The sequence below is a fragment of the Corvus brachyrhynchos genome, unplaced genomic scaffold (assembly GCF_000691975.1).
Source record: "Corvus brachyrhynchos isolate BGI_N302 unplaced genomic scaffold, ASM69197v1 scaffold671, whole genome shotgun sequence".
NCBI lineage: Eukaryota > Metazoa > Chordata > Aves > Passeriformes > Corvidae > Corvus > Corvus brachyrhynchos.
This window is the reverse complement of record NW_008236441.1, coordinates 1,982,999-2,008,310: the sequence shown is the minus strand read 5'-3', so window position 1 is coordinate 2,008,310 and position 25,312 is coordinate 1,982,999. Positions and strand designations below refer to the sequence as shown.

Sequence of the window (25,312 nt, the reverse complement as noted above, 5' to 3'; positions counted from 1 at the left end):
GGCCGTGGCACGGCCCTGTCCCATCCACGCCCTCCCCAGCCCTGCTCCGTGCAGGCGGCGCGGCCCGGCTCCACACCCCCCACATCCAGTGTGGCCGAAGATTCGTCTGAAGCTGCCCCACTGTCTGGCAAAGATCATGTGACCAACAGTGATATGTGAACTCCAGCTGCAGGGTCTGGGTGAGATTAACCCTTTTAGTGCTGTAAGATTCTCCAGAACAGATGAAGCCTGCAGACATCAATCCTCTCCCGAGTCAGAGGAAGAGGGAAAGGTGACGGCAAGTGAAGAAAACACCATAAAGACACCAAAGTCAGTGAAGCAGGAAGAGCTGAAACCCTGAGGGAGGAGAAAGAGGACAAATGACAGTAGCTGTAATTTGATGAGGACCCTTGTTCCCAGGGAAGAAGAAGACCTCTATTCCTAGAGATGAAAGTGATGAGGACCCTTGCTCCCAGGGGAGGAGGAGGGCCTCTATTCCTAGAGATGAAGATGCTCCCAGAGATAGGTGAAGAGAACCTTTGTTTCTGAACAGCTCATGCTTAAAATGGTACCCCAGTAGCTCAAGATTGGACCCTCGAAAGCAGTTGTGGGGAAAGCTGTAAGTCGAGGGAAGGGACTCTCACATGCGAGCAGAGAACCAACCTGGGTGGCTGTCTCGCTGTGACATTGAAGCCATGAGAGAACTTCTTGTGGAGATGTCTCCATAGCATGAGCAAGAAAGACTCCTCTCCCTAAGTGAACTGAACAAGGTTATTATGGAAGTGGTAAACTGACTGAACATCTCAAGGGTTGTCTTTTTACATTGTCAGTGGGAGAAGGGAGAAAGGTGGGGGGAAGAAAAGTGTTCTGAAGGTGTGGTCTGATTTTTTTTCTTTCTTTCTTTTATGTGTGTTAATAAACTTCTTTTATATTCTTTTAAGTTTTGTGCCTGCTTAGCTTTCTCCTAATTCTTATCTCACAGAAGGAAAATAAGTAATGGATATTTTGAACCAAACCACTACACTAAATTGGTGTTTCTGCCCTGTTCATGAACCTGGACAAGGTTGGCCTGGTGCTATCCACACTTCCAACAAAGACTAGAAACAGACCCAGAAGAATTTTCCAGAAGTGAAAAGAAAATAGGCAAAATACTTGTGATGGTCTTCCAGACACCAATTAAACACTAATAGCTCTTGGGAAGTGCTTAATGCAAAAGGCAGAGCAGAACAGACAGGAGCCTCCTACCACCAGAATGTCATTAAAACTTAGAAAAGCAGAAAATGGGAATTGGACATCTTGAAAGGGGGCTTGGTGGACTTTCAGAATTACCCTAAAGGTCTGAAGGCAGTAAATGCAGCCAGTTGCCTAGACTCTCCTAAGAAAACACATGAAATGCAGTATTTAGCAAAAGACATACAGAAGGGCTTCATACAAACTTCTCTAACTAATCATGCAGTTTTAAAGAAGCAAGAGAGCTAATATAGAGTTACTCAGTGTAATAGTCTGAAATGCTATGAAATGTTTTGAATCAATGTCTAGTTTGTTTACAAGACCATCTGTTCTGGCATTGGAGATTTTATGGCCACACTTGCATAAGGAAGTGACAGAGGCAAAAAAAAGACTACTAAGATTTTCAGAAAGTTTTTGATCACCTTTTAAGGAGAAGCAATTAAAGAAATGGGATAGAAATAACTAAAGAAGACCACAACCTGACAGACTGCCCTAAGAGGTATCAAATTTAGGGAAAGGTTTGGCCATATTATTTTTTGGGAAGATACTGCAGAAGCAGAAAGGTGGCAAACACCACAAACAAACAAAAAGACATCTGTGTTGTCATCATTTAACAGCAAACACATACAAATGGTAATATCCTGTTTAGCCTTTTAAGCAGAAAAATCAGAGAATCACAGAATATCCTGAATTGTAAGGGACACACAAGGATCATCAAGTCCAGCTCCTGGCCAAGCACAAGACACCCCAAGAATCACACCACAATAACCAGAGATTTCTAAGAGCTGGCAGCTCCTTAAATCTAGCACCAAAAAGTGTGGATGGCAGACAGGAACAGGATCCAACCCTGCTAAAGAGTCAGCATTAACCGCCCAGTGAGACTTTTCTACACTGTGATGTATTTTCCATCCCACTTGATACAATCAAGACAATCTTTATAAAAGACAAACTCCACCTCACACAGAATTTCTGCACTTGATGCAGAAATTAAGAGACAAGAGACTCTGGTCTATGCTATGCCAGAAAGTTGGACAAAATGCTTTTAATGGCCCCATGTAGCCTGGAGATCTCTTCACAAACATTTTGGATTAACTTTAAGATGAAGCAGTTTTACTGCCATCAGTCCCATGAGGCCAGGACACACCTGGAGAAATGACTTGGGCAGGAACACTTAATTGCCTTCTCTTACAGGAAAAGAAATGGAGATCAGGTGCTACTAAAGCCCAGGACACAAAAAGAATCATGGTCAAACCACGCCCCTCTCCTGCTTTGCCAAGCGGCAAGGATGCTGCACTACCAGACCTAAGGCCACACCAGGACTGCTGCAGTGGCACACCAGATACTGCTCAGAGAACTGAAAACTGGCTTCCAGTGTCCCACAGTCTGCTTTAGCCAAGCAGGATAGTCTCCACGGACATATGGATTAGACATCTCTGAAAAAAAATTGCTTGGTATTTAAGTGCAGGGTTGGCAGGTGCTTCCATGATATACAGTGTATGGAATAAAACTACAGGGACAGTATCAGTGAGTAATAAACAGTATAGACAGTTTTCAGCCGGAATTTTTTTTATTAGCCAAGGACTGAGAGCAAAAAGAATCGTGGGGCACACAGAGTGCTTGCTGTATTAGCATTATCTCTGCATGCACAGGACAGCACTCGTTACAAATACCTGAATGAATCATCTAATGGATGTGAATGCAGGACACTTGAGCACAAGCTGGGGTCCAGTGCTCATGGAAACACTGCTGAGGATTCAGCTTATCTCTCAGAAGCACAGAGCTTTGAAAACTCTATTTTTCCAGAGTATCTCTAGAGAGCGGAAAATAAAAACTGGAAAAAGCTGAAGAGACAAAATTGCAACTGAAGAGTTTCGGATCCAATGGAAGAATTCAATTTATCTTAGGATGCTAATTTTTACTTAAAAGCTGCAGCAGTCTCAGAGTGAACTTCACAAGAGAGGCCACCATTAAGGGTCAGAGCCTGTGCAGGGCTCTGCTCCCAGCAGCACAGGTAGGTCCCAAAGACATCCTAGCAGGAGTCAGTGTGGATGTGATGGAAATGCTGAACCTGTGTCTGAACCTTGCAGCTTCACAAATCTCTGTAAACCCTGGAGGAAGAAGGATGTGAGACTTCCTGGGGAGCTGGCAACTCCCCAGAAGCCTCCCCTCTCTCCAGTCTTCTACCCATGGGCTGCAGCACTGCGCTGTTAATGCACATCCACACAGCTCTTTTCCTCCCACGGGCGGGAGTGTTTTGCACAAACCTCATCCAGTGGTGCCTCCCAGGCAAGAAGCTGCAAGGATTTAGACTTGAGACCACTGCAGAGAAACTTCAGGGCTCTCCTGAGCAAGCAAATACTCCTGTTCTTCCTTCATTCCTTGACTTCAAAGACTATGTGTGAGAAGGTTCATGATCTCCTTGCTTTCTTTCTGCCCACTTCTGTCCCCATGGAGCCATGCTGCTGGAACATTCACCCAACACTGTCAGCACAGAGAAGGAGCACAGTGCCCTGACTAACTCCTTGGCCACTAAAACTGCCACTGGAACAGCTAAGGTGGGAAATACAGTATCCTTCATGCTTCTTATCCCTGAAAATGACATGGAGATCATGTAGCTCGTCTGTGTTGTTTTCCTTCACCAAATTGCCTCACAATCTCCCCATAAAAAGCAATTTGCCAGACATGGTGAACACAAACTACCTAAGTTGTGTCCATTCATTTGGCATCCACGGCTGCAGCAGCACCATAATGGGTCTGTGCAGTATCAATACACACTATGCTAAACAAGCATAAATCAGAGACTATCCAAAGGAAACACCCAAACAGAATTAGACAAGTGCAGACAGAGAGCTCTGACAGCATTTCAGTTCCCTGTGATTCCTGTAGCTGACATCCATCTGTACTGAACTATGCACAGCAGAGGCACTATTACCTTAAAGGAGTGACTGTGTTTTGTTTAAATCAATCAAACTAAAAGAATAGTTAACGTACCGAGAAACTGAGTGCTTCACAAAGGCAACAGAGATGTATGTGGCTTTCTGCACACATGTACTACCTCCAGAAAACACCTCTCTGCAAAGTAAACCAGGAATGCTACAGTGGTGCAGGGCTTCCAGCTTAGCCCTCTCTGACCTCTTGGTCTGATCTGGGTCAGGCAACTTGGCTCACAAACTGAAAACTTTTTGCAAAGGGTAATTCCAGATTTGTACAATGCTAGAGAAAAATTCCCAGCAACAGGAGTTACTGAAAGGAGGATACGGTTTTGCTACTGTCATTAAATTGAATTGCAAAGCAAACTTCCCACTGTCTTTGGTGGTACAAGATCACAGTTTCAAACCAAGATGGGAAATTGTGAGCTGAGGAATGGAGACATCACATCAAGAATGTGATGGAGTCCCTTTGTATCCCAAAAACAAGGCCCGTGGTCTCTTTCTGCAGCTCTGCTGGCTTCAAGGGGATCACATGTGTGCAAGCAGTTGCAATGGTGTGCTTTGAAGCTGGGAAAAGGCTTTGTGAAAGTTATTTTAATTTTTGTATAATAACAACAACACCAATAATAATAATAATAATAACTATGATAGTAACAACAATAACAATAATAATAACAACACCACTAATGATAATAATAAAAATAAGTGCCTGTGTTTTCATTCCATGAATACAGCAGTGACCATGTTGGTTGTCCAAATGACACACTGTAAATAAATCTTTCAGAATATTAACTCTAGGATTTTTACCGGAATTCCCTCAGCTCTAGTGGGGTCCTCAGCTGGGCTGGTACCAAAGACAGATGGCAAAAGGAACTGTTGAAAAAGCAAGTACATTTTTCTACTAAGCCTTTCTTCTTTAAATGTGTCCCAGTGTTTCCAGCAAATATGGGAGTGAGATGAATGTAACAAACCCAAAATGTCAGATTCTGCCTCCTCAGACCTGTGTAAATGGCAGTACCCCACTGTGTCAAACTAAGTTCCACTGATTTACATCCCTGTGACAGTGAGTACCTTCCAAAGGTAATTGCTGTCTTTCCCTTCTCTCCTCAGAAGTTGGCAGGAAAGGAAACAGAACCTCTCCAGAGACAGCTAGTAGTAAACCTGACGTATTTCAGATCACCATCAATTAAGTCTTGTAGCCATAAAAAGAAAGTTTCTCACTTATTGCTCAATCATGCATCATCCCCACTTCACTGTCTTTCAGTGATGCAGGAGAAATGCTACATGAATCCAGACATCTCCCATTTCCTTGCATTTAAAACAGCAGCAGTTTCCTTCCAAACTGACTATTAAGATCAGATTTTGTCTTATTCCCAAAAAGCACTGATTTCCTCAGGAGAGGGTAAGGAGCTTCCTGCAGGGTATGGTCAGAGCATGGATACTGGCTCAGATTATACACTCTTGGCTCTTTTACTCACCTCTTCCCTGTCTCACATGGTGTAATCAGTTCACACCTGGGTATGAATTTGGAACTACCTCAGCTAAGGATAAATGTCCAAAAGGTGCCTAAACCATGAGGAATAAACACCAGCATTTCACAGGGTATACTTAGTATTTAAACTGCGGCTTTTGACCAAAAGGAGCCTGGAGAGAAAACAAGTCCCTAATTAAAACACACCTGATGCCCATGTCAATGCCCTCACATTAGTAATGCATTTCAACATCTCTTAGTTATGTGAGAAGGGGTGGCAACTGAACTGTTAAAAGGCTGGAGCCAAGCACAGGAACAGAGGCAGAGGTCAGACCTGTTGAAGGAGGGAAAACAGATTCCAGACATCTGACTTAGCTCCTCACCTGCAGCAGGGCACAGGCATGTAGAACAGGATTCAACATACCAGAACTCACACAGCAGGTCTGAGACTGCTCTGCAGCTGTCAGGAGTTAGTGGATAGAGAATGACACCTCCAGAAAGTAACTTATCCTACTGGAAATGCCCGAGACAGGCAGCAATGTTCACCCATGCTACTCCAGTGACACCAAATGAAGTCTGGGGGAAAAGCTTAGATTGTATCCCTATCCCTTAGATGGTTGGAGTTCTGTGAGCTGAATTCCCCCCGAACACTCTCTGTGCCTCAGGTCCCCATATACAATGAAGAGCATTTCCTCCCCTGATGGGGAGGGTGCAAACATCAGCCTGCCAATACCTGCCACGTGCTCAGCACAAACACACGTTTGGGAAGGGCGGCCGTGAAAGCACCGCATGCAAACAGGAAAAGGGGCTGCGTTGGAAATCTGGCTCCAGACACAAAAGCAACATTATCTGTATATCCCAGCTGCCCTCAGTTACATCAGTGCCAACCCTGCCAAGACATCAGGATGGCAGGGATAGGAGCACCAGGGCTGTGTACTTCCTGGCCACATTACAGTGCAGAAGCAACACTGCTTGACTTCAGCAGCCTCAGCTGTGCTTTCAGGACAGGCAGCTCAAGCTGAGCTTTTGTTCACTCAAGGCTGGGCTATTAATTTAGAATTCACTGAGGCACAATGAACAGGCAGCCCAGTGACAACATTTTTATAGCCACTTTCTTTACCAATGGGAGCTTGTAATTCCCAAGGCAGTGCTGGCCTGTGTTTGATTGGTGTACTTAAATCTCCACCTGTGCTTTTATAATAACCAGTATTTTCTGTCAGAGCTTGCTCTTACCCTGTTGGAATCAATTCTTGTCCTGGAGGTGTAGATGGGAGGAGGAATGTTAAAGGCTTGAGGAACAAGATACTCTTCAGCATCCATCATATCTTCCAGGTCTTCCTCATCAAGAAGATTTTGGAAGAACTTGCTGTCATTTGGGCTTGGGAGCTTCATACGATCATCTCCCTAAACAGATTGTATTGAGAGAGGAAAAATATCAAAAGATTGATTAATTTCCCAAAGAGAGAATTTCAGCCTTCCTAATGCCCTGGCAGCCCAGGCTGCAGGGACCACACATGCTGCTTTGTTTGTTCAAAAGCACTGTATCCACATAATTTGTGGGTTTGTTTTGTTGTTGGGTTTTTTTTATTTTTTACTGGGAATATGATGACAAAAAGGGAGTAACTGCATGAATCAAGCAAAACGGGGGTTTTTTTTGGCATTTTCATGACTGAGCTTTTATTTTTTCTTCTCTCTTTTTCCCATACAAGATCAGTTTCTGACCCAAGTTCTGACATATTTTGTGAAATATCTCAACTATTTAGGCTCAAATAGGAGGGGTGGGGAATAACAAGGAAACTGTTGTGTCTTGATGTTTGCTTTACTTTAATTTGTACTTTAAGGGACTTAGAGGGTAAATTTCTCTCCCATCTATTCTGTGGAATGTATGAGAGCTGAGAACAACGAAAGTCAAACCAGGGAAACAACAGGACCTTGAAATAACACCTATGAGCTGGAGAGGCAAATCTGGGCTGCACTTTGTTGGTGCCACAAAACATTGCAAAAGGCAATCCCATGCCACAAAAACCTATCAGCCCATAGAAACAATGCTAAACTCCACTGGATGGCTGGAGAGTGGCCTCCCACTCCTCAGGAATTACTATGCCACATGTAGAATCCAGGAGGGAATGATGGCTGTGCTGTGGGGTGCATACAGACCCATTTAAAAGCTCAACAGCAAGTTTGTCATTGTTGATTGCACCTGGGAGGGATGGGGAGTGGTGATGGCAGAGGTACCAGTGCAATGCAGTGACCCTGGTTTCTCCTCCAGGAGCTCGTATTGTCTGCAAGGAGTGCTGGAGAGAAGCCTCACAGGATGAAACACAGGCCAGACCATGCAACAGGGGAGGGAAGGGCAGGGGGAGAAATGGAGGAAAGAGGTATTTGGAATAAGGAAGTATGTCCTATCTAACAAAGTCATTTAATCAGACTGAGTTTTCCCAAATTAGCTGAACTTATAATTTAGTTCACACAGTGGGGAATACTGCAAGAGGAATTCCACATTCAGGACCAAAAATCCTCTTGACTAGTATTTCACTTTCCAACCACATCTTCCTTGTGCTGAAGCGGAAGGAGAGCAGGATGATTCACAGTGTGCAGCAACACACCACAAGTCACCTGGCAGCTCTACCCAGTGAAATCAAACACCTCACTGTGGGACTGGCACTAGACCACTCAGGAGACATGAAGTGGCACTGGCTGGAGGCTCTTCCACTAGGAATTCTTATGTCAATGTGAAGCTGAGGATCAGCACCTCTGCCCTGTGTTTCATGATGTGGAGCAGATACAGCATGAGACAGAGCATGAGAATCATTACCTGGAACAAACTGTTCCCATGCTCTGGTCTCTGGTGTTTCACCATCACCTCACTTTGAAGTTTTCATTTTCCTTTGAACAGCTCACACACTGGGCCCTTACCTAAGAACCCTATGCTTTCTGTGGCTTGAATCTGAGCTGTAATAAACACATGCACAAGTCTAGGCTGCCACAAAATTAGGGAAGGACACATGCCTGTACTCAGGCACACACAGCTCCAGCTACCTGTACTCACCAGGTATCGCCCTGCTGCCACAGGGCAGTTTCATGGGATGAACCCATGAAGGATGAACCCTTCACAACCCTGTCACAGGGATGTGAAGCCTCCAGAGCCCCAGAGCTTAAGGAGAACAGAGAGGGAAGCTCCTCCCTAGCATTAGAGGTACCAGTATGACACAACTTCCTGTTTTCTAAGAAACTTTCATGTTTAGGCAGTGAAAAGAAACTTGCTTGTGATCTCAGCAATGCAGGGAAAAGACTCAGCCTAATCAATTTTAAAACCAAGGAAGTCCTTGGTCTAAATATAGATCCACTGTCTGCCTATGGACAAAACTTGTCCCCAGTTTCATAAGGAAATGCAAAGCACTGAGCAGCTTGCAAAGCCAGAGATTGTGTATGTGCTCATAAACATGAGCTTAGGAAATTAATTTCAGATTGTTGTATTATTAATATCATTATTTTTGAGATACTGACACTGCCCATTCTACTTCATGCTTGTATAACACTGTAGTCACTGTTTGCTTTAGGCTCTTTTGCTTTAGGCATCTTGAACTTCAAAAGATTCAAAGGCAATGCCCCTAACAGTTGGGTGTTGCAGACAATTGTTTTTCCCACCCCTGTGATGCTGCAGGGTTGCTTACCTGAATTACCAGGTATCTCTGAGGGTCTCGAGCCATTCTAGAGAATTCAGCAGCCAGCTCCTTGAATTTTGGCCGACTGTCAGCATCAATCATCCAGCCTGGATGAAAGACAAGAAAGAAAATGGTTAAATGTCAAGGGAGGAAATCTTTCCTTTTTTAAATGTACAAGTTTCAAGTCCTTGATAACTCTGGCCCAAAGAAAAGTTGCAATAAAAACCCAGAATAATGGAAAGTTAGAATTCTATGATGCATAAAATGGAAAACACCTGGTTTTGGCCAGACTAGATTGTTCCTTACTGCATGGAATTTTTCTTAATTTGCTGGGCTCCTCTCCATCCCAGAGACAGCAACACTATCTTGCAATTTTCTCATCTTGCACATTTAGGTATCAGCACTGACTGTCTTTTATTAAGGATGTGTCCTACCAGATGGGACATTTTTGTACTCAACAAAGCCCTTGCATGATTTAATTTCCACACCTCCATGCACAGTACAACTGTTTTCAGAAGATACTTAATTTACTTCTTCTAGTTTTCCTTTTTTTTTTTCAGGGCTTTTGTGTACAAAGCAAAAGGGAAAGGAGTATATATGATGGATGAGATGTCTGTATGTTAATCTCACTTAAATTAAGCCAGAAATATCAGAGAGATATTTCTAATTCTTTTTAAATTAGAAGCATAACCTTGGAGGATACTGTCATTAGTGGGAGTATCTTGGAGATAAAAAAGTGGAAGAAATCATGTGCAGACTGTTTCCCTTTTTTTACTAAAGTAAAAATAATCATAAATTTTTGTACTGGACTGAGAATGATAAAAAATAATCCTCTCTATAGCATTTCTTCTATTAATTTTACTTTTTATTATTACTATTGCAATCATCATTCTTGCTACTTACAATAAAACATTAGTGATTTCTTTCCTCAATATTTGGAAATGGGATTTCTCCTCACAACCTTCACTGGCTGGGTATCCATGTGCCATAATTATGTTTAGTATTATCTTTTTTACATCAGAATCAATTGTCATGGAAATGACAAAGGTTTACAATAACAACCATACAATTTTGACTTCACAGCAAGTATATGAGATAACATCTGACAGTAATAAGAAGCTGAGCTAACTCGGCCCTTCATGGCTAACAATTGTAAAATTGCCAAAGATGTGCAGGGAGTATTTAAATGGAATTTACAGTATCATGGGAAGCTTTTGTTTTGCAGCAGCAGCTTGCCCTGTTTCCCAGCTCTGTCAGAGACTGCCTATGCAAATATTCTAAACCAGTGTCCCTCTTGCAGTGAGTGCAGGGGTATCAAAAGTGACAATTCCTTACACTTCACCATCACCATATAAACATCAATAGTGCAGATTGGGGGCTGGGGCAGCCGCTCTCCCTTCTCCAAGAGGTCGGGGATCTCTCGAGTTGGGATTCCATCATATGGCTTCCCACCAAAGGTCATCAGCTCCCAGATGGTGACTCCTAGGCAGAAGAAAGAGTTTTTTTTTTACTACTCAGATTCCCCCCCAGTCTCTCACAGCAGAGTATCCTGGCCCAGTTCTGGACTGCAATCTCTTCTTCTTCACGAGTGCCTGGAAAAACACTGAAGTTTGGACTGGGGGGACAGGAGGAGTTGAGCAAGTGGCTACACAGTGCTTAGCTGATGTCTTGGCTTAAACCATGACAGTCTGCCACTTGAAAACTCTGGAAAATGGTGAAACAGCACTTTGTGGTAATCTTCAAAAGCAACTTCCCTCATTTTTATTGGTGTAAGAAATGGCGTGATAGACCTGAGGCACACAAGAAAGGTCTGAGACAAATGAAGGGTGGTAAAGTAAATGGGTGCAATAACAAAAGAATGCACCACGCTCTTTTATCAAAAAGGGAAATGAATGGCTGATGTACTCTATTATTTTAAGGGGGGAAAGCGCAGATGTTCCCAAGCTTAGAGCATCAATTTCCCACAAAGGTACAGCACTGAGTAACATTAGGTCGTTGGCTTTGCCTTGTAAGTCATTCACAGCCACTGCTATTATTTTTTCCCTTAAATCACCTTATGGATTTGAGTTTATGATAGTGCTGTGCTACAAACCCAATATTCTCTTTTTGAAAAGCCATAGGATTTGTTTTGGCTTCGAAGCTGGAAATAAAGATCATATATCATAAGTAAAAGAATTTGTGCCCAAACAGAATCTTAAATATTGAAAATGCTGCTCTCACACCATCTTCTTTAACTTTTATTTGTATTGCAAAGGTCATTTTAAGCATGCCTCCAGATCAGTACCATATTTTGACAAATGTCATGCTAATGTGAAAAATGATGGGCAAAATTACCACATGAGTAAACCACATTTATTTCACCCTCATTCGTCTCCTTGTTGACATTAAATAAATATAACTTGTCAATTATTTATGGACTTTTCCTTTCTGCTTATAGATGTTCTGGGCTTCCTGCATTTAAAATGAATTTCATAAATGAAGGTATATTTTCTCCTGAGTGATCCAGGAAATACAGGATTTGAAGAGAAAGAGCAGCTTTACAAGATCAGTTGAACTCTCCAAAGCTTTTCTCAGCTGACTAGAAGAGGGCAGCCACCCAGCTACAGCAAACAGTGTCTTTTGCTGCTACCCACAGGTAAAAGTGAGTAATGAATAGAGCTGTACACCCTTTTGGTTCAAATGCACAATAGGAAATGCAAATAGGACTCCATAGCCCCAGATACTGCTGAAAAATTCTATTTACAAAGGTATACATCATTTTATTAGTAATAGCTACACCAGATAAACAGGCAAAGACCTCAGCAGATGTGGCAAACAGCTTGTCTGAATAACCATTAGCAACACTGAACGAACACCTCATTTCTCAAATACGACTTTTTCTCTGTGTGTGTAGCTCACCAATTCCCAAGCTATCTGTGAAATTAAATAGATGCTTGTTCTAGTTAGTTTGGAGAACTCGTCTCTTCCTTTTCCTTCTCTTGCCATATTTGCTTTGTATTATGACAAATTCCCTTTTATCTGACTCTAGGTAGAGAAAGTCCCATAAGCCTGAAAATGTTTTTTGACATTCATGGCTTTTAGAGTTGAGCTTTTCAAAGACTGCTGAAAATTGTGACCTGCAGCTGTATTTTTATGAATCTGTGCCTGAGCTGAAAGAGGTCTTCTTCTGTCATAATAATCAGCGAAACTGCTACCAGACCAGACCTTGCAGCACTCACCCCAGAGGGGAACATCATGATAATATATTTCAGTGAGCAGGGAAGTAACACAGGAGACAGTAAAAACTGCTACTCAGAGTTACACATTTAAAGGAAAAAAAAAAACCTGAAGAGCAAACGCTTCTGGAATTAACTCCTTTGGGAAAAGAGGGTATCTTTAACATACTAACACAACTTAGTTCAATGCTTTAAAAGACACAACTTTTTAAACTAATCACATGAAGATTTACCATAGCTCCACACATCACTCTGATGGGTAAATTTCCTGTAGTGTATGCACTCCAGAGCCATCCACTTAATTGGCATCTAGGGAAGGACAAGAGAAACATAACCTTAGAAATACATTATTAAAACAATACAAACAGATCCTGTATGAAGACACCAGCTTTTTCCCTGTCTCCTTCAATGGCAAGCTTGGAAAAAAGCAGCACTATCCCACAGAGGAAATGGCTATTCCTGCCCTCTAGAATGGGGCTGTGCCTCATAAAACTTGGAGGTGAGAAAGATGAACCGGTTACCCGGAGAACTTCTGATATTTATTGATTCAGAAGTAGTAGAACAACTCGTGTTTTCATCAAAGCTGTGTGAAGAGGAACCAACGCAAAAATTGCATATAATTCCTCTAAATCTCAAGTGCAGCAGAGAAAGTGGAATGAAGAAGCTCTTTCTCCTTAACAGTTTGCAATCTCTGCAATCTGAGATAGCAACACTGCTATCTCAACTGTTCTCTAATGAGGCCAGGTTACAATGCAGTGACCATAACACTTCACTGTCCCCATCATCATCATCGTCATCAGGGTAAACAGGCAATGAGGAGAATTTGCAGTGCTTTATTGTTAACTCCTAATATTTGTCGGGAACTTAGCCATCCCACTTCTCTGTATCAGCACTGCAGTGAGAAAAGTTGCTCCCCAAACTAAGCCAGCAGCCCCATTTTCCCATGTCAGTGAATCACCCTCGGGGTGAGCTTATCTCTTCCGACAGACAAGGGTGTGCAGGCAAACCAAACCTCATTCCTGCACTAGGGCCCACCCTCTTGAGTTAGTGTTAAAATGGGATTCATGGTGTTTCCCATTCCTGAGCTGCACCTGTCAGGCACAGCCTTGCAGTCTGTGAATTTCTGATGGACAAACACTTAGAAGACTTTTACCTGGCAGGGACTTGTATGGGTTGCCTCTAATTTGGAACTATGGAAGAGGTACTGGAATAAACCAAAAGGATGCGTAACTGCAGGTAAAATCTGAACAGATGGTGGGTGTAAAAGCAGAGGATGTGTCTTCATTTAAACCCTTATGAAACTGCCTTCCATGAAGTTCACTAATGAACATAACCTACAGAGTTATGGCAAAAATAGCCCCTTGTAATAAAGGTTGTTTTAACTTTTGCAAAGACAGTTCATCCTCCCCCACTAAACTCTGCAGAAGTGCATTGCTTTCATTCCCGTTGTATATGGCTGGGTCACTCCAGACATGAAGAGTTGCTGAAGGAGCAAAGCTGCCTTGTTCATGATGGGACAACTCAGGCTGGAAGTGATTCAGGAGGCCTCTAGTCCCACCTCAGGTTCACAGCAGGTTCAGCTACTTAGGAGATCAGGCCAAGTTACTCAGGGATTTGTCCCATCTGGACTTTAAAACCTTCAAGGATGGAAACTGCACCACCTCTGTTTACAACCACTTGATAGTCCAGTCTGGACCTCCCTTAGCATGCTCTCAATACAACTTGATGCTGCCAATGCCTTTTGGAGTTCACAGGATGCTTCTCTGGACCTGGGAAGTGATACATCTGATGTAAATCCTGCTCCAGAGCTCTCAGCAGGGTAACAAGTCCAAGACACAACTGCCAGGGAACAGCTTGTTTGCAAGGATCAACTCATTTTCTGTCATTCACTCTCTGATGGAGGGAAGAGGCTGAGGGGTTACCGAGAAGAGAATTACAGAAATTAAGGAATCGGGGAAAGCTGCCAAAATCCCACCTTCCCTGACAGGAGGTCTCTTTCCATGGGGAAATGAGGAAGCACTGGTGGCTCCTCTCATGCTCTTCACTTCCTTGACTGACCTGTCCAGGTGATCCAAGGGCAGCAGCCACACAAACAAGGCAGCAGCTCATCCCAGAGAACAGCACACAAACAGCTGTTTGTCCCAGACAAGGGCATGAGTGAGAACAAAAAACCACAGACAGCAAGGAGACAGAAAGCAAACAGAACATCCAGGAAAAGGAATGACAGGCGAAGCAGAATCCCTTGGGATTCAGTGACAGATTGAAATGGGGAATTTCAAGATATTTAGGGAGCAGCCAGAAGCACCACGTACTTACTGCCTTCTGAATTTTATCATGCATTAATCTGAAATTAGCAGAAATGAGGTAAGGCACTGCATGGCCATTGTGTGGTTTGCTGGAAAGTAATAGGGGAAAATGTCTGGTTTCAAAGTTATCCTCAAGCTGGCTTTTAGTGGCCTGGCATTCAGCATGGTATTGGAGAGGTAGATGCAAGACGTAACATACACAGGCTCGTCCAGTGTGATAGAAGAGCTAAATTCTCATGTTCTGTGGCCTTCCCTTTTGTTTTCACAAAAATTATTTGCCTGGGAAAATGGGACTGCACGTTATTGAGGTGTATATTGGCCAGAGAAAGAAGCTGGGTAGGAATGCCCCAGAATATCCATCACTCATCGAACAGAAGTATTCAAAACAAGACACAAACTGGAGCACGTGAACAAAACCTAATTCTGAGTGTGAAAACTGCCCATGCAATTATATTTCAGTGCCTGGATAAGCTCACTGTGCAAAAAATGAGCAGCTTTCATGTGTGCTTTCACAACACAGTTTTTCTGCAAGGGCTTTGCTCCGTCACTGACAGACTCTCTTGCACAGGTAACAGTCCCACAGGGACACACTGACCTAAGGAGTAACTTCAGGAGGCTTGTCACAGTATGGTAGTTTACTTCCAGACATGTTCAGTACTCACCTTCCCCCCATCAGCATTATACTCCTTTTCATCCCCTTCCAAAAGTCTGGCCAAGCCAAAGTCAGTGATTTTCACATGGTTTGGCGATTTCACCAGGACATTACGGGCTGCCAAGTCCCGGTGGACGAGTCTCCTCTCTTCCAGGTACATCATTCCCTGAAGGAATAAGAACAGTACAATAATCCTAATAAGTCTTACATGTTTTTTGAGAAGTAACTTCCACTGGTGACATATAAAATGTCTGGTTCAATGATGAGTATTTATAATGAGAAAATGGCCTAGAGGGCAGAAGTTAAACATTGCTCTTGCTCTGAGCAGGAGGCAGTATTAGATGACCTTGAGTTACTCCAGTATGGATGATTCTATAGGATTCAATTACCAAAAGGAAAAAACCCAACAAAATAACACATAGATAACTCTTTTGCTTCAGCAGGCTTAAAATCTGGAAATGTGAGACAAAGAAAAGAAATATTACGGCCCTTGTTCTTCAGACAGGAAATCTGATGACCATAAAAAAATAATCAATTTAGCCAAAGCCCCCCAGAAATCAGACCACACTGGGAAACAATCCCAGCTCTGTTACATTCTAGACAAGTATCTTCAATTCAAGATGAAGATTCTTGTCCATCTTCAAATGGTTTTTAAGTTGGTCACAAATTTTCACTACCCTCAGTGAATTAGAAGGAAAACAATTCTTTATTCCAAGTGCTGCAACTCCCTTACCGTTTCACTCCCTTAAAATATTGCCTGTGGTATTATAATAAGACATTAGATCAATGGCCCTTTTTTTATGAGCATATATATTCTGTTAGAAGTACTTTTGTTAACAAGTCCATCCAGCTGCCTTTAAAGATAAGGTAACATATACTCAAGCTGCCTGGCCTTAACCTTATTCTTATTCTGATGGGAGACTAACCATCTACCATCAGTATGGAAATTTGCACAATGCTTTGTGACACTGAGACCAACACCAAAGCTTGGTCTTATTAATTATATGACACACAAAGGATAGCTGGGCAGGGTTACAAGCCTATAATTTCATTAAAAGGCATTTATGACATTAACCACCATTATTAGAACCTACAGATGAAATCACACACTTGATAATTGCCTTTAAGGTATCTCAGTATATTAGCTCTGTATAATATATATGATAATTTTTAAAAAGTCATTGCTGAATACCAAAGAGATCATATTATCCCACAATACAGATGATAATTCAGAGAGTCACATGTAGTGATTAAAATAACCAGATTACTCAGTGCCATGGGCCAGATTTTATTATCCCTTCACAGCCTAAGGAGCTCGTAGGTACCTGTCCCCATACCAGCTGCCACTCATGGTGTCTGGACCCAGCCCTGGCACAGGTTTCCCAGAGAAGCTGTGGCTGTCCCATTCCTTAAAGTGTCCAAGGCCAGGCTGGACAGGGCTTGGAGCAACCTGGTCTGGTGGAAGGTGTCCCTGCAAATGGTGGGGTCTGGAACTGGATGGGCTTTAAGGTCCCTTCCACCTCTAGGATTCTGTGAAAGTGGATGTCTATGCAAAAAGCATCAAATGGAGCCCTAAGCTGGTTTTAGGTGAAAAATTTCAGTGCAAACACCAGTAAAAGCTTTGAAAATATGTGGGAGAACGTTTGGCATAAACACTATTTCATGCAGTCAGCATGAAGGGGGTTTGAAAGAGGACACAGGGATGTTTTGGCACAAAGCAACTGAAGTTATTCTTTAGAAGCACTGCTAGTTGAAACAAACACCCTCCTGCCAATTGCAAATCAATATATTCAGCTTTTGACCATCAGAATTATGTTTTTGACCAAAAGAATTATGGGGTTTTTTGACAGCAATGGTTTTTGACATCAAATTAAAACCCCTAGAAAAAAAGACAAATAAATTTCATGGTCTAAGCGATTGTGAATCACACAAGAATCACACTGTGATACCAGCTGATGAGAGAATTCTGCTGGCACCAGAATATATCAGGTCCAAATAAAATTATAATTTTTAATAGATTAACTTGTAGCTATCAGCACTGAAGCAATATGAAAATATTGCAGATTTCTTTTGGCCAAAATGAAAATACAGAATTTGTCTTGTCAAAATCAAAACAGATGACCTGTACCAAGGCTTTAGCCTCCTGATTCTAGTTAATGATGGCAGGAATGGATAGTAAGGTGTGCAAAACCATTCTTCATTGAAAGAGTTACACAACCAAATTTTTATCCATGCCTCTTTGGTCTTATTTTACTGTCTCTAATTTCAAGCATTTTTTAAACTTGTAGGCTAACACTTTAGGATGTTTCACTGCTTACTCTATTCATTCACATCCATTTACTCCAATTTTGTGCTATTATTTAGTATCATTTTAGTAAGATTCTATTTTATTCATCCTAACCTCACACTCTCTCAAGAACTAGAAAATGTGTAATACCCAACACCTTGTATTGCACCCCAGCAATACCACAGCTGGTTTTCTATTCTATCCAGAAAGAGGGCAGAAATAACTGCCTGTGTATCATTGCATTTCAGTTTGCTTCACCTCTGTCAAACAACCTTCCCAGGGCTTTCTCCCACCTGTGTTACATAAAAGCTAAAACCAGTCCCTGTAGGGTTGGTTGGCAGCTACAAAATCCTCTGCAGAGCCCATGGTCTGCAGAAATGTAAATCCTCTTGGGAATACCCAGGGTAAACGTGTTCGCTTTTCCTGATACTCCATCAACATGCTTTAAATGTGGGTGGCAGAAGTATAAATGAAAAGGTAGATATGTATATATTTTCAATAAATGAGACTATCCAAGTGGAAGGACAAGAATCTAAAAAAGGGAATCCTATAGTATTCACTGCAGCAATACTGTCTAAACATATATTATGCAGAGAACCACCATCTGAAGACATTTTTGAACTTGGCAGGGAAAAAAGCTCTATATGAATGTTTAATCTTTTAACATGATACAGAAGTATGATAAAAAATACACATCCCCCATAAAAAAGCCCATAAGAGAATACCAGGAAGACATTTTATTAGTTGAATAGACTAAAAATTATTTGATAAGAGCTATGAAAAAAATATCTTCTGCAATTTTATTAAGGAGTGTTTATAAATTCTCTGGCACTGTGACAGCTTTGGAATGGTCACTTCAGGCACAGTCAGGTTTGCTCTTTTCACAAGAAAAATATCAGACCTGAATATGAGATAATGTGCTGGGAATAAACTGAAGTGGGACAGTGGAAAGGAGACTTTATGTCAAAAAACCCATGGGACAAGAGAAGACAATGATCTTGGACAGCATTCTGATCTTTCCAAGTGCTGAACTTCAGTGTACAAAACATCGAATTAGGTTCACAAAGTATTAGGATTTCCAGTGCTGTGGAAGTATCACCAAAGCTAGGCTGGTGGAGGAAATAGGAGAATAAAAGGATTTTTTAAAAAAAGGAAAATGAAGTTTTTCTGGCAAATCACAGGTTTGTACCCTGAGAAATGCCTTGAAGTTGTGGTCATAATTTGCTGTTTCCTTACTTTATTATAAGCAGTGTTACTTTCTGCTGCTGCTGTAATTTGCCTCCCAGTTTCTGGGGGAAGCTTTTGAGCACAGCCTCCATTTGTACAGGTCAGAGTGTAAGAGATATGAGCACAGACTATTTCAGATGCTGTAATTTGGTTTCCTTCAGTTTTCTGGACTTTTCGGAGTCCCACCTCCCTGCTGAGGATGCTTCTGGGTTTGTTTCAAAAGTGGCAGCTGCTGTGCAGGGAATGCCCAACTCTGAACTGCATGAATCTTGCCTGAAAGCTCTTTTTTTCCTGGATTTCATCTCCAGAAAAAAGGTATTCATTACTCAGGATAGAATTCAAACAGGTATGTAAGTCATTAAATGCAAAGTCCTTTTGGGATAATTGCTAAAGATGAACTGAAGTGTGTTGAATCACTAACTAAAGTTTAACATATGTCTTCTGTCTTGCAAGATGCAACACATCATTTTGCAAGAACAAATCCAGTTAAAAAAGTAAGTATAAAGACCTTCACCTGCTCCAAGATCTTCAGCAGCACCAGCCCACTGCAAACCCCCTATAAATACTTTTTTTCAGTGTGACTTTTGGTTGTTTTCTACATTAAATATAATTGTTTCCCTAAACTGAGGGCATGTTGATCTTATCTCACCCAGAAATTAAGAGCAGCCTGTCTTTCTTCGATAATAACTTACACCCACCAAAGCCAGCACACATGGCAGATTCATCAAATTCATTCTTCAGGTATATGAAGGAAGAAAATTTCAAGTCCAACTCAAGTCTCATGGACATTAATCTGCAGCTTTGGAGACTGCTCTCTTACCATCCTAATAACTCGAGGCTTGCTTAATAATGTGAATCACTGCAGAAAGCCTCAAATGATCATCTTTTCCCCTGCATACCCCATGGAAAAGGTGTAATTTTGCCTGGGGCTAAATACATTTTCAAGGAAAACACTGTGCCCTTTGTTGTCAGGAGCAACCAGACTCATCCAGGTAGCTGTTCCTCCAGAGAGAGCTGTGGGAGAGAAAGACTGACACTGCTCTGAAATCCACTGACTCAGCTGCAGAAGTGTGATGTCCTGTGTAGGTCGGCTTGGGAGCTGGCACTGGAGGTCACCCTCACAGCCAAGGAGAGGGAAGAGCGATGCTACCAGCCTGACCTGGGGACTCACACCTCGTGCTAAGCACATCTCCACCAGGTCACCTGCCATTTCTGAAAATGCCTGGAATTCTGCCAGCCCTGGTGAAGCTGGCAAGGGAGAACCACTCCTGATCCTGTGCTGTGCTATAAGCCCAAGTATTTAGGAGTTCAATTCAATTTTAGGGGGTAAGTTAATCTCTCTCTCTCTTTGGTAAAGGGTAGACAAAGAAAGCTTATGTGATAGTAATGTATTTCTTCCCATCTCCTGCTCACTATCTCAAGGTTTCACTTCTCTTCAGTTTAAGTTTGAAGCAATGTGCTATTAATGTGTAGCAAACTGTATCTCAGGGTAAAAGTGCTTTTATCTCAAGCTGGCCATCTTCAGATGCACTTAGGACACAAAGTTGATATAACTACCTGGATTTTCCTACAGTTGCTTTAGTCCTGTCCACCTGAGCAGGGCCAGATGATGGAAACTTTGCCAGAACTGCCATCTGAGCAGGTGTGACATGAGCAGAGGGGACACTGCTGACAACAGCGCTTTCCTCCCAGTCCTGCTGTGACTTCGCTAAAAGTTTTCAGACAGAACAGTTCAGAGTACACAGAAGCAAGACCAAGACTATCTGTACTTGACTCAAGAGATGGGATCTCAGTGCATCCGGATTATTATCCCTATGGAATGACAACCAGTGAAAATCCAACTCCTGCACAGGTAACTTGAGCTAGTTCTGCTGTGAAAAGAGTGGTGATGTTTCGAACATAGGTCAGTCTTACATCTCTCCACTTGTGGCTCACCCAGAAGTATAAATTCTGTCTGCTCACATGTGGGCTGGCTCAGCTGAAGCACAAAATTGGGATGAGTTGGCTTCATACCAACCACAGAAGGACACACACTACCTGTGGCGATATAAAAGTGCCAGCTGCACATCAAAAGAACAAGTCTGAATAAAAGGAAGTCAGCACCAGATATTTGCTTTGCACCATGTGGCAGCTGCAGTTTTTTCGTTCCAGAAATAGGAGTCCAAAAGCCTGATTTACTACACTGCTAAACTCTATCCCAGGACACAAAATAAAGATGATGCTAAAGCACAACAGATTGAAACAAACTCAAGAAGCAAAAGTGAATGGAAAGAGGCTATGAGGCTGATTAGATGAGAATTACAGGAAAAATGCAGTCTATTCCAAAATGACAGATGATTCATAAAGGGAGAAAGAGTGGAAAGAAATGAGAGGAGAAGCAATTTCATAAGATTATGACATTTCAATACTTAATTGACTGGACTAAGCAGACATTTTGATGGGCCAGACCTACTCCAATCCTAAATAAACATCTCAGGAAAGTCATCTCACCCCTTCATGGCATAGATAAGTGGGTCACTGCTGAATTGACTGGTTCTCAGTTCTGGCTTGTGGGACCCTTAAAATGAAGCTCTCTATCCTGGGTAGGTGCTGAAGCTCCTCGGGCAACACCAGAAGTGGCCTTAGTTCCACTGCATCATCAAACATGTCCTTAGTCTGAACTCCTGTGGAAAGATGAGCTGTCTCCCAGGTTCCCTCAAATTGTACAGCTTTCTGGATTAGGTGGTGCTGAATATAAAGAGTCTGGGAAGCACTTCATGTTCTTCTGATGAAAGATGTTACATAAATATATTAAGTAGCATAAGCGATGAGATACAGACCAGGTATTTATTTCAATACTGGCCATACTGGATGTAGCTCTGAGTTCTGGTCCCACCTACAGCCACATCGGTGCAGCTGCTGCAAAGTTCATTCCCAAGCATGAGATTCCTGAGGGAGGGAGCTGTGGAGTTGTATCTAATCTCTATTTTGCAATTAACTCAGGTGCTTTCTTAAGACAGCTGGGCACAAGGTGCTCTCCTGTGCCAGCTCCATTCTCCATTCAGTGGGCAAATTGGGTCATACTGGCTGTGGTACCCCTTCACCTGGACCAGGTGTCCCAGCCTCCTGGGCTGTGTGGACAGACTACGTTACTCTCCCTTATTCCCAAAGAGCCCAAAAGGACAGGGATGTTCTCCCATTAGCTCTGAAGAAAACCACAGCTCAGGAAACTGCAGCCCAAAGAAGAGTGAGAAATTGCAGCTTGTAGCTGTGCTTACAGTAAGTGTATCACCAGTGCACTTTGTGCAGTTCTGGCTGCAACTGTACCAACACCACCTTCTTCTGTGAAAAAGGCCTTTAAACAAGAACTAACTGCCTAAATAACAAACTTACTACTGCAAAACTCTCCTTGCTCGGCAATAACACTCACTGCAAAGTAGCTACAGTTTAGAGACTGGCAGAATCACAGTCCTTATGACAAAGGCTGTTTCAAATTGCTGTTTCAAAAGAAATCATAGTAATCTGTGTTACATGTGCCAGCAGAAGGAACATACCTGTCCCCTGATTTGGGGAGTGCTCAGAGACTTCAGGTTTCAGCTCCCAGTGGATCATATACTCCTGGAAAGTGTTTGATGCTTTTTGAAGTGGCAACCAAAGAGAGGTATCAATTCAAACAGGCTTTTTGAATGCTATTCTTCTCCCTTACATTAATTGCTTCAGTTAGACCAGCTCCAGCTCCTTCCTCTGAAGAGGCAGGAAGGCTAAAAGCAGCCTATAAAGGAGTTCCCAGTGCAACTGTAATGGGGGAGTTGCGACCAGTGCTTTCCTGATGCTATAATTCCAAACTGCCCACCTTCCTGGAAGGAAACTCACAGCAGCACACTTGAACAATGGGCTACGTCTCCCCCACCACTGACCTCTTGCCAATGCAATTACAGTCAGGAGAGTGTATTGTGCAGTGCATTCAGTCTCTCCAAGAAAGTGTATTTAAAATGGATTACTTCTGCTCCTTAGGCAGGCAATCAATAGAGATGTGGACTGCAGTAAGTACAGAGACGTCTGTGGGCTGCAGCACTTATCCTCTGTGTCTCTTCAGAAATTAATTAAAAATCAATGAAGTGTGCAGCCTATTAATAAGGAACCTCCAGATTAACAGATATAAGCACAGCCTTCCCTCAGGTTCAGAACAAGCACAGCCCCAGTGCAAACACACTGGAAACTCTCCAGCACTCCAAACCATACCACACCCTGACCTTTCACAGCCATGCCCTGCACCTGACTGAACTGCAATAACCCCAGCTTTGGGGATATTAACAAATATCAGCTTTAACAAATTACACACTGTGTGTTTCAAGTCGGCTAAACAGGAGGAATTGGGGGAAGCATTTAAAGCCTTCAGAATTTCTCTGCTGGCCTACTAGAAAGTGAACTTAGGGCAGAGCAAAACCACCTGTGTAAAGGTGGGATCCAGCAAACATCTAACAGAGGGTTGAGTCCAATGTCTTCTCTTAATTGCAAACTTTTTTTAGACAGCTTTCTTGGGAAATGACTCCTGACCCTGTAGCAGATAATTTTCCTCTGGAAGTGTGCTGCTAAACTGGCATGTCATGCACGGGATGCAAGGTTTTCCAGTATTCATCTTATGTAGTTGCATGTTATGACAATAAAATATGTGACAGAACAGGTCTTTCCTGCACCCTGTGTACTTGGTTGGTTTGGTTGAGACAGTGTTTTTGGACAGCTGAAATTACCCTCCCCTTCTCTCGGGCAGTGCCCATGGAGCGGACAGGGAACACTGTGGTGGCACTGTCTTGTGTGTTCACACAAAAATCCCACAGGAAGAGCCTGCAACAGCTCCCTGCTTTGCAAAGGGCAAATATGTACAGAATTCACCTGATCCCCCTGAAACACTTGAGAGGTGAAATTTTTGACCTTAAGACGTGTTTCATATGGCACTTTCAGTCCTTTTAAAAGCTGTTAGCACTGTTCTGTGTCCTCATTAAATTAAACATGGAGGATTTTATTTTCTTTTCTGAGCAAACAGCATGATTGGGGCTGAATTTCTGAGGTAGGGACCTTTATTTGAAAGATGCCCCTGAAGCTCATGCAGCTTTGGGGCTCTGTATTTTTACCACTTTTAAAATCACTGTTCCAGGGTAAATAGGGAAACAACAGGACAATGGAAGCACTACTTCCAGAAACCACCACTTTCACAAGCTATTCCAGTGCCAGGGCTATTGGGCTCTGCAAGAGAAAAGTCGAACAAGGGCATATTTACCCTCTCCCTCTCCTATTTTCTTCTCACATGAGCAGAGCAAGCAGTCGGTCTGTACAAGAGCTTCTGCTTAGGACTGCAACACTGTTCCACAAAAGAAAATGTTCTGAATCTATTCTAAATGCTTTTGATACTCTGATTCAAGAGAGTTCTTGAATAAATTACAGCTTTGAACTTCCAAACTCTGTTGCCACTAGCTTTCTGAGCACTTCTTAAAAACCCACATCACAGGTAACCATAGTTACCTATTACATACATTTTATTTCCCTTTTCTAATTGAGTAGCTTATGACACTGACAGAACAGGAGAGGCCAGCCACATAAACAGAGTGTGCTCTCTGATAATGGCTGGAGAAACCTGCTAAATAATCCATTAACCTTATTCAGTAAATACAGATGAGTGCTGGAATGGGGTGCGTGGAAGGCAGAAATGTGGTTTCAAGAGACACTTACTTCCCCCCAGCTAAAACATCACATTATTATTAATGGTTCAGAGCATTGCTGTGTTGACAGTGAGAGCCCATAGAGTGTGAGTCAAGCTGCCACTGTGCCCCACGAGCTCCCCGCCTTCAGACCGAACCTCCTTCCGTGCCTGGGTGGGGATCATTAAACACAGCCTGCCACCTTTGCCTGGCCACCTCACGGTGCTGGGAATGCAGACCACAGCCAGAGACTCTGCAGTGGCAAAGTAAAGGACAGCTGAGCACTGGAGTGCATGGTCTGTTCCCTCCCCTGCTCCTCTGTCCCTCAGCTCAGCCCTATCCAGACACCGACTCCATGGAGATGTGGGGGTAACACATCCAAGGCCATGCAATTCAAACAAGCCCTCACATTACTTTGTTATAGGATACTCACAGAAAATAAAGTATAATTCTACCCTTCAGGTGTGTGCACTTGGATAATTATGGAGCACTGATGACTGCAGTGATATTTTGTGTCATAGATTGGTTCACTCCTCCTGTAAAGTGGTTCTGCAGACCTACCAAGAGACCACAATCCTACACAGGGGAGAAACTACTTCTAAAGTGGTAAATATCTAAAAAGAAACTTTTATCGTGGCCTCTAAATAAAACTGATGTCTTCTTTTTTTTTTTTTC

At 42.6% G+C, this 25,312-nt stretch overlaps 1 protein-coding gene across 1 annotated transcript in view; it reads right to left on the bottom strand.

Moving 5' to 3' along the window:
• The window catches only part of ERBB4 (erb-b2 receptor tyrosine kinase 4), a 530,390-nt gene that overhangs the window by 12,081 nt on the left and 492,997 nt on the right, over positions 1-25,312 (bottom strand). Inside the window, exons 26-30 of the mRNA XM_017747097.1 lie at positions 15,459-15,614; positions 12,724-12,799; positions 10,611-10,757; positions 9,285-9,382; positions 6,844-7,014 (exon numbers count right to left, since the gene is read on the bottom strand). Of these exons, the coding sequence (XP_017602586.1) occupies positions 6,844-7,014; positions 9,285-9,382; positions 10,611-10,757; positions 12,724-12,799; positions 15,459-15,614 (648 nt within the window). The remainder of the gene's footprint in view (positions 1-6,843; positions 7,015-9,284; positions 9,383-10,610; positions 10,758-12,723; positions 12,800-15,458; positions 15,615-25,312) is intronic.